The 12,281-nt window shown below is 36.8% G+C and overlaps 1 protein-coding gene across 5 annotated transcripts in view; it reads right to left on the reverse strand.

Moving 5' to 3' along the window:
* CHD7 (chromodomain helicase DNA binding protein 7) overlaps nt 1-12,281 on the reverse strand; it is a 140,693-nt gene that overhangs the window by 15,894 nt on the left and 112,518 nt on the right. For all 5 annotated transcript variants that reach the window (XM_031058613.1, XM_031058616.1, XM_031058615.1 and 2 more), the window contains 9 exons: nt 11,326-11,581; nt 6,332-6,542; nt 5,658-5,853; nt 5,255-5,422; nt 4,417-4,596; nt 4,093-4,203; nt 3,791-3,996; nt 2,673-2,872; nt 1,923-2,082 (listed from right to left, as the gene is read on the reverse strand). In XM_031058613.1, coding sequence (XP_030914473.1) covers nt 1,923-2,082; nt 2,673-2,872; nt 3,791-3,996; nt 4,093-4,203; nt 4,417-4,596; nt 5,255-5,422; nt 5,658-5,853; nt 6,332-6,542; nt 11,326-11,581 — 1,688 coding nt within the window. The remainder of the gene's footprint in view (nt 1-1,922; nt 2,083-2,672; nt 2,873-3,790; nt 3,997-4,092; nt 4,204-4,416; nt 4,597-5,254; nt 5,423-5,657; nt 5,854-6,331; nt 6,543-11,325; nt 11,582-12,281) is intronic.

Below are 12,281 nucleotides of genomic sequence, written 5' to 3' on the forward strand. Positions count from 1 at the left end.
GGGATGTGAATGAAGGTCATGTCTGCAATTCAAAACATGTCAGACATGCTTCTTTCTGTATGCACAGTAACTGGGACCAGTAAGGTGTCCCTGCTCCCTGTGTGGCTATGTAAATAAGCTGTTGAGAGTCTCTGTCATAGTATTAAGCAATAACAGCTGTTACATCAAGCCAAAGAGGAGAAGCACGAAATAAAACCCAAGATAAACCAAAAACCAGAGGCTCTTTGCACCTTCCAGGAGTCCTATGCATTAAACCAGGATACACAGTTCTTAAGGAAAGGACACCAATTCTTAAAAGCCAACTTCAACTGGTACCTTTTCAAGGAAATTACTCAGATTATTAACTGGCTCCACCTCTGTTTGATTTTACCTGTGCTAAAAACATGTAGCTTCTACAATTCATTTAGTCCTGGTGAATCTGGGAAGTGAAGGAAAAAGATAGCAACTGAAAACATTCTTGCATATTTACCAGTCTTCCCAGTCCTTGCAATTGTTCTATTGTATTACTAAAGAAGAAGTATTTAAAAAATTAAGTCAGATCTGCAAACTGATATAGCAAGTAATGAAGACATGTTACCTGAGAGTTTAAAATAATGTGACAGGAAAGAATTTTATTACTTTAAGAGCAAGTGAAATGTAATAACAGACCTGAGTAACAGTTCAGAAAAATCAGAAAGCACTTTATTTGGAAGTGCACTCACTAACGTGATTCTATGAGTATCTGTTGTCATCAGCTAAGAATTAAGCTTGGTTAGCATCTGGAAATGAGCTAATAAACCCCTTAAATGCCTTTCCTCCTTCACATCACACCCCCTATTGACAGCTCACAGGTACTTTTCAAATCAATAGTATCTTTCCACCAAACAGCATTAATGAGACCCAATATATATTCAAACCACAAAAGTAATGATGACCTTTCGGTAACAGTGCATTACAACTGCATGATATATATATAATGAAGAGTAGAAATTTAAAAACAAAAACAAACATCCCAAAATCAATCAACCACGTCCTCAGCTCTAAACCAAGGTATTTTTGGGACAAGGTTTAGTGTCTATGTGCAGAATATAGTAAGCAAAACTGAGATGGCATCAAAGAAAGCTGACACAAAAATAAGATATAATAAAACAAAAGCCAGAAAACATGTAAGGAAGGCTCTTAAGAGACATTCATGAAACAATAAAACATTATATACATTGACCTTTATCCCCAAAAGCTTTTGGTTTAGTTACATGTTTAGAATTTCAAAAATCAAATCAGGACAAATCAATTCAGGTAAAAGAGTTTGGTGAGAAATTTCATCTCAAAGGAGAAAGAATAAATATTCTGTATATTTATTACATATTATATTATTGCCTATTTATATAGATAATTTATATATATTATATATACACAAATATTCTCTGAGGAGAACAAGAGAGGAAGGGAGAGAAAGAATAAAGAGAAAATGTATGCCCACATATAGGTGAACTACTACATGAAACGCCTGAAATTAAGAACTGGATATATGAGTTTAACATCTATGGAACAGAACTTTAAATACCAGCCTGAGCGACTCCACATGAAGGTAAGAAACAAACAGCTTTTGTTCAAAGATAGCCAGTTGTCAAGTGAAATAGACTTAGTGTAGGACTATAGTCTTTACTTTCTATGGTAAAAAACCAACACTATCTGATTCCATTCTTATTTAGTAGGAAGAGAATAATTTTCTTCAGGACTGTGCTGATCTGTCACAAAGAGCTTACAGTAGTGTCCAGATATCTGTTAAGATGATTATCCCCAAATTAAAAAGTAATAATAGCCTTTATATCCTATTAAATGTCCCTGTGTTCTATCAATATATCCAAAGTTGTGGACTTTTCAAAAGCATGTAGTTTAAAAAAAATCTCAAACCTCTAAATGAAACATTTATTAGTACTTACTTATTACAGTGATGTTTAAGATGTTTCCTATAGCTGTCTTCTTGAAATAATACATCTGGATTACAGGTTGTGAGCCAATCAGCATCCTGCAGCATTGGCTGTGAACTCTGGGCTTTTACTTTCTTCCCTTTCCTCCCTCTGGGCACTGGTGCAGACAGACCTAGAAAACCCCCAATATTTCTTACACAATCGGAATAGAAAAACTTTTACCCCAAACAACATTACAAACATATGTTTAAAGCTAAGTATCCATTACTTTGAGGGCAACACAACCACCAAAAACTGAACAGCAACATGACTCAGTACAGAAAATTGGAAGTAACAAAATCAACCAAAACTTTCATGCAAATTTAGGTGTGAAGATTTCAAAAATTCAGAGTGCTAGCCAGAAAATGGTGTTATATAAATATTTCTTGTAAAAACTCTCATGAATCTAAATGGCCGTAAGGAAACAAGCTTTCTGACTAATGTCAATTTAAAAGAGATTAAATCCAGCAGTAGGTGCCAGCAAAAAATAATGCCGCAATATTTGTTTAAAACCGATTTAAAGGAAAGAGCACTGCATTCTACAAAGTGTCTAAGGGAGACTTCCCCTTTAAGTACAGACCAAGTCAAAGCCCACCTTACTCATAAAATCTGACAAGATCCTACGACATGTCAGAATGGCTATAGTTTAAACCCAACACATAGCACGACTGAAGCAATTCTTTCCTATTTACTAGCATCATTATTTGATTGTGGTAGACATACCGGAATGATTAACCAAAGCTCGAGTTTGCCCATCTGCAGTTGGAGTGATCAGATCCCAGATGAAACTTTTGATATTTTCATCCCCTTTGTAATGATTAAGACAATACACCAGGATAGTCCGGCAGATGGTTTCCACATCTTGCTCTGTTAGCTGACGTTTATAGCGCCCATGTGAGAGGATGTCAGTCCACCGACCCCAGCTACAAGAAAAATATGTTCAATACAACAGCCAGGGTACTGGAATTTTAATTTGTGACTTTCAGTTTAACTCCTGGTATCAAGCAACTTGGGACCTCCTGTGTTAGCGTTAATGCATTTTGCATTTGCAGGTTATGTCAGGGAATACAACATCCAGCACCAAAGAGTTAAGAATGTTTATTTTACAGAACAGGCAATAAGTTCACTGCTCGTAAAGCTGCAATTGAACTACACTCAAATTAATAAAGTACATATGTTTAACTCTAAAGGTCCCAGTAAGCTACAAATAGGAAACTCAACCAATTCCTACAATGATGGGATTTGAGGAACAATTCCTATTTTGAATCAGAAACCTATTACTAGCAACAGTTGCACACTAAATTTAATTAAATTTCTAAAATAAAGACAGTCATTCTAAAGGCCACCATGTTAGAAGTCAAATATAGCTACCTGCTTGCAAAGAGATAAAATTCAAATTAGCACACTCAATGGGGAAAATATCAAGTATCTGAATGTAAGTGGTGACAAAGTCTAGATTGACTGTTGATTTTAAAACCACTTTGTTCTTTACAAATACACTATTACTCTCTTCAACACTTAGAAAAGAGAGGTTGAAACTCATTAACTCAAGAATTCTTTACACTGAGAAACCAGAAACAAATATTCTGTCATCAGAAAACCACTTATCTTACCAGTGAGCTCATAGCCATCTGTGACACACTCAGATACTTTAAACTAAGTAACACATATAAGTGCAATTTATATATATAGCAACCAAAACCAAATCTGACTGGCATGTATAAGCATTATACAGTATGATAGTATGCGAATGTGTCCAAGAGAAGGATGAGTTATTTACTATATATAATTTATTTTCAGCTCTTTAGCCACAATTAGTATATTCTATTTGCATATCTTACCCATAAACCAACAAGTTCTTCTCCACCCTGAAACATTCACTTCTTGCATAACCTTGTGATTTGTCCTGAGGCCTACGGGGCTTTGTGCTAGGCTTTTCCTCAGAATCGCTTTCCAGGTCTGAAAACTCCATCAGCTCATCCTCTTTGACTGCACTGTAGAGTCTGGTTTGCTTCCTTACTCTTGGTGTATCTATAACTAGGTTGTTCTAAAATGATAGGGAAAATGTATAAATTTAGGAGGGAGTGGAGGGGGAGGAGAAAATCTTCAATTTAATTGTACTAGAAAGAGTTATAAAGCTTACCCTTCCATTTAGAGCATCGATATCCAGCTCAGCTTTCTTTGCCCACTTCTGCCAGAAATTAGGGTCATCCAAAGAAATATCTGTCCTGTTCCCAGATGCAACAAAACTAGCCTAGTAAAAGTAAAAGCAGGTGGATTGATTTCTTAACTGCATTCTACGAAGAATACCTGTTTTTCACTAGCAAATACAATACTTAGGAAGAGGTAGTATCAAGAAAGAAAGAAGACAAGTACACAAAAAAAAATTGACACAGAAGGCAATTTAATATACTTCCATCTACTATAGTCACATTTTACTCCTTTTCCTCTGAATGTCAATGCATACCTTTGCAAATGTTGAGCCTTTTCCTTCAGATTCAATAGTAATTGTGTGTGTTCGCCTTAAGAGAATCTGATCGATATCCTCTTCACAAAACTTAGACCCTTCATCTTCCTCATCCATCAGAGCACCATATGCCCCCTTTCGAAGAAGATCTTCTATTTCTTTTTTAGACAGCTGTTGCACCTGTAACACATAAGACAGGTTATGGTTTTGGGTTTTTTTGACACCAGCCAATGTGTTCACCTGACAGCACAATCAGATGGATCATCCTTGTATTTGGCATTTTTAGAACTGAAACTCTACGATAATGTGGTGGTGGTCAACCACCCCATTCATGCTGAAATCACCTCCTAAAGAAGACTACAAACAACAAAATTCTCAGGGTGAAATTATGTGAGTGGTTTAAACGACTTAATAATTCATTGTCACTGAATCCCTTTAGCTTTGATGACTGCTAAACTCCTCCTGGGAGCAGATTTAACTTACTAACCTGACAAAAAAGCTAAAGCAAAGTAAGTCCCAAAGCAAAAAGGCTACATCAGCAAAAGTTAACTAGAAGAACTCCATAAAGTGCCAGGATCAACATAATGTAAAGGGTGGAATGATGAGAATGGATCAGGATGGAAGGAACATGACTCCACTTGCCCCCTTTTGGCAGTAAGTGAGCCATTAGATAGGCTGAGCCAGTTCATGCAGCCAATGCCCTTATTTAACCCGACTAAACTATCAGTCATACTCCATCTGAAAACCACTGTTCTCCAGCTAAAACGCACACAAGCAAGCAAAGTATAACACCTTCATAGCATTTGTTGATAATGCATCTTAAAAAAAGATCCCTTACCCCATTTGTGGCATTTTCTCTTCCGCTCATAGATTGTAGTACAGCCTTATCAAGGCCCAGCTTCAAGCTAGCTTTGTCAAACATTTCCCTTTCATAAGAATTCCTTGTTATCAATCTGTAAATTTTCACTGATTTGCTCTGCCCTATTCTGTGACATCGTGCTTGAGCCTGAAGAAACAAAGGCAAAATATTCAGTTACGTGTTACAAACGGAAGAAAAAAGAATTTGAAATAACCAATAGAGAGAACCTACTTTAAAAGTTTTTTTTTCTCAATATAAATAATATTGTTTATGATTTCAAGAGAGTAACAACAGATAGTTCCTCTTGTAAGTGAAGAAAATTTCACAGTAAAAAGGCAAAGAAAAATTTAATTTTCAATAAAATCATCTCTTGTAATATTACCTGGAGGTCATTTTGGGGATTCCAGTCTGAATCAAAAATGATGCAGGTATCAGCAGCAGTAAGATTAATGCCCAAACCTCCTGCCCTTGTACACAGCAGGAAAACAAACCTATCAGAATCAGGTCTTGAAAACCTGTCAATAGCTGCCTGACGCAAGTTGCCTCTCACTCGACCATCAATTCGTTCGTACGGGTACCTGAAAAAGAGATGCATTATAGGGATTGCTTTACTGCAATGGCACTGCTTCTTTAAAAGAATATGCCATTAAAAACAACAAAGACAAATATGCTTCTATGGGGTTAGAAGAACTACAACAAACTAAGAGACTAACTGCATCAGAAAAGACATACTACTTTGTATCTTTCTTTGGTAAAGAACAGACTTTCACTCCAAGGAATTGGATAAAAATTTAGGCCTGAACTAAAAAACTCTAGAGCCACCAAAACATTTAACTGAGAGGTTTAAAGCTCTCCAAATGAGGTCATTTTGTATTCACTCAAAAGAAAGGGCTCAGTACTTGCAACCTCCAGGTTTGCTCTTCCCCTAAGTCAGATCACTATAGAAAACACTGTTTTAATTTCTTCCCTTTCTATATGGATTACTCACAGGTTAAATGCAGTGGTCACAGAGGAAGGCACAGTTTATTTATAATTGTATTATATTGTTGCTCTCACCGTCTTTGAATGAGGTAGTCTTCCAGTATGTCCAAGCAGCGCACCATCTGGGAAAAGATAAGCACCCTGTGGCCACCAGCCTTCAGTTTTGGCAGCAGCTTGTCAATCAGTACGAGCTTGCCAGCAGCCTGGATCATTGCCTGGAGCTGAAAATCTGGAGAGTCGGCATTGTGTGTTTCTTTAAACTCTTCCAAAATTTTCTCTTCAGCACCTGCAAAGATTGGACAGCAATACATGAACACTGCAAAGGGTTTTATTAATAAACAATGAGTTCGCCTTCAATACCCTATAGAAACTGCAGGAATGTTTTAAGCACTATGTGAACAAACATTTATAAAAAAAAATAAACATTTATAAAATATATTAAGCTTAAATTTGAAGCAAACATATACACAAATACAGCACAAATAAAAAATAGCTCTGAGAATTCATTCTTTTTTTTCCTCTTTTGAGCAACATTAAACTCTTTCCTAAATAAATTCATAGAACTATTGACACACAATTCAATGAAAAAAAATGGAAAAAGGTGAAAAAAATTAAACATATTTCAATGGATAAATTTTTTTTTCCTTTTAAAAATGTAACATGAAAGAAAACCATGTCTTGTTTCCACAGGAAAATACAAGGGACACAAATCACATTTAATATCTGCCTCTAAAATCAGCCTTAAACATCCACATGACCTGAACCTGCTTCTTTCATTATTAATTTTAAAATAAAAATCCAAACAAAAAAATGGGGGCAGAAGCAGCTATCAAATTATTATTTTACCTTCTATTTCATTTTTTCTCACTGAATGTAGTTTTTTTTGTTCAGTTTGATGAAGCTATCCAACATATTTATTCTTTCCAGCATTAGCCAAAAGTTCTCTCCTGCCACTCACTTTGCCTATGAATGATATGCACAGCAGCAACTATTTTCTTGTTCTGCTTACTATTGGAAGACTACAGACCAAGTTCAAGCTTTCTCTTCAATCTCTCCTATGCTTTCATTCCGTTTTTAAGTCACTTCTACAAAGTCGGCAATTCCAAGAGCTATCAGATTGACAATCTTGGCATGTAAAATGTTAGGAATCTTTGTTCTAAGCTTATTTTACTTCCAAAGAAGCCCCTTTTTTGAACCATCTTTTCTTCCCCTCTGCTTTTTTTTTTTGGCAACAAAACATCATTTATAAAATATTTCTAGTTTGTCTTATATTCAGCTCCAATACTGCTTTTGAATAGCACAAGGCAAGATGGAAGGGTTGGGGGAGGGGGAAGAACAGCTTACTGCCAGGCTTCTGCTGAGCATCCCTCTCTCAAATCCCAGCTCTAAGGAGATGCCTGTAAACAAACACGGAACGCGCCCTTGCTGTGCGAAGGCTGGTTCAGTGCCTGCTGTAACGCGGTGCCTGCAGCAGATCCCACCCGGGGCAGGCTGCCTGACAGCTCCGTGCTGCTCCTGAGCTCACACCGCTCCCTTTTACAGAACCTCACGGACTCAAGATGCGATTGCATTTCAAGATAGTTTTACGTCCCTAGATTTTCCTGATCTGGACTCCCTGGATCATCCTAAAGCTTTACACATAAAGACAGTAAGCCCAAATGAAATCAGTGTAAGCAGACACTCAAAGTTCCTTTCAATCATATCACCGCCCGTCTTGGTAAAACGGGCAGAATTTTGAGCAGTAAATCTCCGATTCTGTACTGAACTTTGGCAATTCAGCTCCGTGCTGCTCCCTGCGCTCACACCTCTCCCTTTTACAGAACCTCACGGACTCAAGATGTGACTGCATTTCATGATAAATTTATGTCCCTGGATTTTCCTTATCTGGATCCCTGGATCATCCTAAAGGTTTGCACATAAGGAAGGTAAGCCCAAATGAAAGGAGTGTAAGCAGACACTCAAATTTCCTTCAATCATATCACCGCCCATCTTGGTAAAACGGGCAGAATTTTGGGCAGTAAATCTCCGATTCTGTACTGAACTTTGGCAATTTCAGGACACAGCCGGCTGTCAAGCAGCTCCTATACAGTAATTTCAGTCATCTTTCCAGGTTACAGGAATTATTTCTGACTCAACTGTGATATCCAGATTTAAGTTTCACTACTGTGAAGCAACCCAATATGCAAGAACAGCATCTGCAAAAGCAAACCACACCACAACAAACCCACAATCTGGTCTATTGCATGGTGAATTTACAGCATCAGAGCTTGGTCTCACCAAGACCAAAATCCAGTACAGATAACTCCAAAAATCTGTTCTTTCAATAACTTTGTCCTAGCTAAATCCTGTAGAAGACCAACCTTTTCTTTTTAATTCCTACTTCAATTGCAATTACGTCATGTCCATTGAGCAGCCTGTTACCAAAAGTTACTTGATGCAGTACTTGCCAATCTGTAAAATTACTTCCTATTCTAGCTGATATTTAGCAGGAGATGAAAGAAAGGTATTAGAATGTGGGGTTGGTCAATCAGGGAAACCTCCACTTCTACTCTTCATTAGGAGAGGCTTCCAGGGCTCAAGAGGGCACAACAAACAGAGTAAGGAGCCTTTCTGGTGGTCAACACTAAGATGTGTAACTATAGAGGCATTTCCCACTGCTGGTTCTTGGAGATAGAGAGGAACGATGTATAAATACTTGAGAATGGTTGCTATGGAAAAAACAAGGAGTCTAGCCCTAAGAAAAATGACAGACAATGCTTTACCCAAGCTGACTGGAGAATACCCAACATGCTGTAACTACCTCTAGAAGCCTACTCCTAGTCTCAGCAGAACACATCCATCAATCAAGAAAGAAACAAAAACCTGACTTTACATTCAACTCCTACCACACAACTTCCATCATATAGCCTTAACTGAAGTTATATAGAAGACTTGTTTGCAACTCTTACACAAAACAAAACAGATTCAAATGTTCAAATAAAAATGCTTGCTCACAAACCCCACAAACTGGGAAGAAAATGAGGCTTCAGAGACACTTTTATAAAAGCAGTTAAGCTTAGAAAACAGAACTTGTAACTGCAAAAAGTCATTCATTCATCAGGAGAATACTGGGCAACCTTAAGTACTCACACTGCAAAAAATCTGAGCAGAAATAAAATAAACTTGTGCCATTACACTAACTACAAAGTTGTTAAATATCAATCAGCAAAATAAAGCCTTGGGCTCAGATGACTACAGCATGTAGGAGAATTTTCTGCCCTAGGACTACAAAGGATGTATTTGTTTAGTTCCATCTCCACACTAACACATCAGGATTTCTTTTTCCCATCAAATCTGAAGGCTCAACCCATCTGCCATGTTGCTAAATGATATCAAGCAAGTCCAGAGGTTCCAAACATCACAAAAATATTTGATAAAGGCAAATGCATTCAAGAGACAAGCCCACCTCCCTTTATTAAGATTAAGATACAGTAATGAAAAAATATTTGAGGTTTTCTAAATTAACACCTGAACTTTATCAGTCTCAATTATATTAAATGATATAAGACTTCTGAGGAAAAAAAAACCACTGCTGTAGGCAACGCTGCAATCACTGCTCATAAACTCTATTTGACAAAATAAAGTAGCAGCAGAATATTCTTTTTTTTTTCTTTCAACAAACATGAAATAAGGAAAAATAATAGCAAGGTTAAAAACTAGCTGAAAGCCAAGAAGCATCAATTCAGACACCCATAACCTGAACAGCCTAAACTATTCTGATAAACACATTTATATAATGGATTAACTTAAGCAAAAAAATCAAATAAAAAACCCCAACAAACCCTGCACCAGAACCACAAAGCTACTTTACTGTATACCATTTGAGTTTAGAAACTGAACAGACACCAGCATGGACGAGTTGAAGTACTTTGGAGTAAGCCTATATTATGTCTTTGGAATAATTACTTGCGCATGAAATATAATTAGATATCATTTCATGAATCAGTTTAAGCATTTCCCCCCCCCCCCCATCCATTTAAACAAAAAATATGAAGAGAAAAAACTTAAGTACTGCAATATGGAAGCCATACAATAAAAACCTGAAAACACATGTGGCTCTGGAACAAAACAGTCTCTCATCATGAAGCCTATAACCAGCATAAACCAACCATAAATCATATCTAGTAAGAAACAGGAGTTGGAAAACAAGAAACTAGTAGAATGCAACCCTGTATGGAGGATTGTGTTGCACCACCAAAGGGAAGAACTGACCAGCACACACAAGTTTAGCATAACTTCAGACAGAGCTGGCTGGTTCATCACAGGGCTGGTCACTTAACAGCCTCCCCAGGGAAGTGGCCATGGCACCACAAGTAGAGTTCAAGGATCATCTGGTCCTTAAGTAATATGATTTAGTTTTAGGTAGTTCTGTGAGGAACAGACAGTTGGACTCAATAATCCCTACGGTTCCCTTTCAACTTAAGATATTTTATGATTCCATACTACTTGCCAAAGATAATCCTGATCTAAACCCAGTACTATCACACAGAAAAAGTCACTGAAGTCTAGTATGAAATTCACCCTAATCTTTCTCTTACTAGTCAAATTAAGAAAAGTAACTGACAACAGGTGGTCATAAAAGCAGGCTTGATCACAATTTCTTACTCCGCAACTTTTATTCAGAAAATTTAAGTTACTACTTTATGATGTTTGACAGCAAGAAAGTAAGTAGCAGCAAACCATAAGTGAAGAAAAAATTACCGTATTCATGCTAGCACCCAACAACCTGCATGATAACTGAAGTCTTGTTTTTCACAAATAACAGAAAGGAAAACTTTATAAAACCAACATTAACTCAGTCAGGGCTAAGTCTGTCAGAAAGCCTTAGAAAAAAGCAGCACAGAAAAAAGCAGCTGCAACAGCAGCACTGTCCTGGCTAGCAGATATCCATACCTGTGAAAATCTAAAAGGTTATCTCACTTTTCTACTTAAAATAAATGAATAAATAAGAAGACATGCTAAAATAGAATTATAACTAGTGAACATTTTCATAACCATTCTTCAAATGAGAAGAAAAGTAGGCAGCCTACCATTAATAAGGTATGGATGATTGCAGCATTTTCTTAGTTCCATCATAGTGTTTAAAAGATTAGGTACATTTGCCTGACCTCCACCCTTGGAAAGAAATGTGAAATTCTTTTCAAGAATAGCACGATAGTATTTCTTCTGAATATTTGTCAGCTCAACTTCAATGATGGTTTCCTCTTTGGGGGCCAGGTTCTTTTCCACATCCTCCTTGAGACGTCTCAGCATCATCGGCTTCAAAATAGCTTGCAGTTTTTGCACCTGGAAAACAGATGTTTAATAAAATAACTGAATTGAAACTGCTAGAAATCAAATATTCATTTTTCAGTTTCCTTAAGTCTAAAAACCTTGTTTTCTATCTCAAATGCCAAGCAGAGAGCATTGTAAAAAATCTTTCTTCAGTGACTCAGCAGTAAGTTCTCCTTGTTAACTCAGTGACATACACATTTCTAAAGTCTACTTTTGGTGTGCAGCCCTTCTGTTTAGTGATGTCTGTAATTAAATAGATCTCACTCAGAACTATCCTTCTCGACATGGACAGTACTGCACACAAATCATGCAGAGTAACCCTTTGTTAAATCAGCAAATCTGACACTTTTAAGATAACTTTTGCTGTTCACTTCTAATTACTAATCAGTATTTATTGCTATTTTCCCAATTTAGGTATCTGCTTCTAATTATTTTCTTATTTCCCTAGTTTTGACATCCACTGAAGTAGAAAACTATTTAGGACTGGTCTAAAAATGAAAACATTGTATTTCTGTTACCACTTATGACACTGATAATTTTTAGTGTCCCCAGGTTTTCTGGAATATTCATTAAGACACATCCTAAAGGGTGGGAGGGACAAAGAAGAAAATGTCAGTTTTCCTAAAAAAAAGGCTAAGTTTAAGTTCTTGTAAAGCCTCTTACACAAAATTCTGAAATGTATTCCATATTAAAAAAAACCAAAACACCCGGT

Source organism: Geospiza fortis, unplaced genomic scaffold, assembly GCF_000277835.1.
Source record: "Geospiza fortis unplaced genomic scaffold, GeoFor_1.0 scaffold121, whole genome shotgun sequence".
NCBI classification, from domain to species: Eukaryota; Metazoa; Chordata; class Aves; order Passeriformes; family Thraupidae; genus Geospiza; species Geospiza fortis.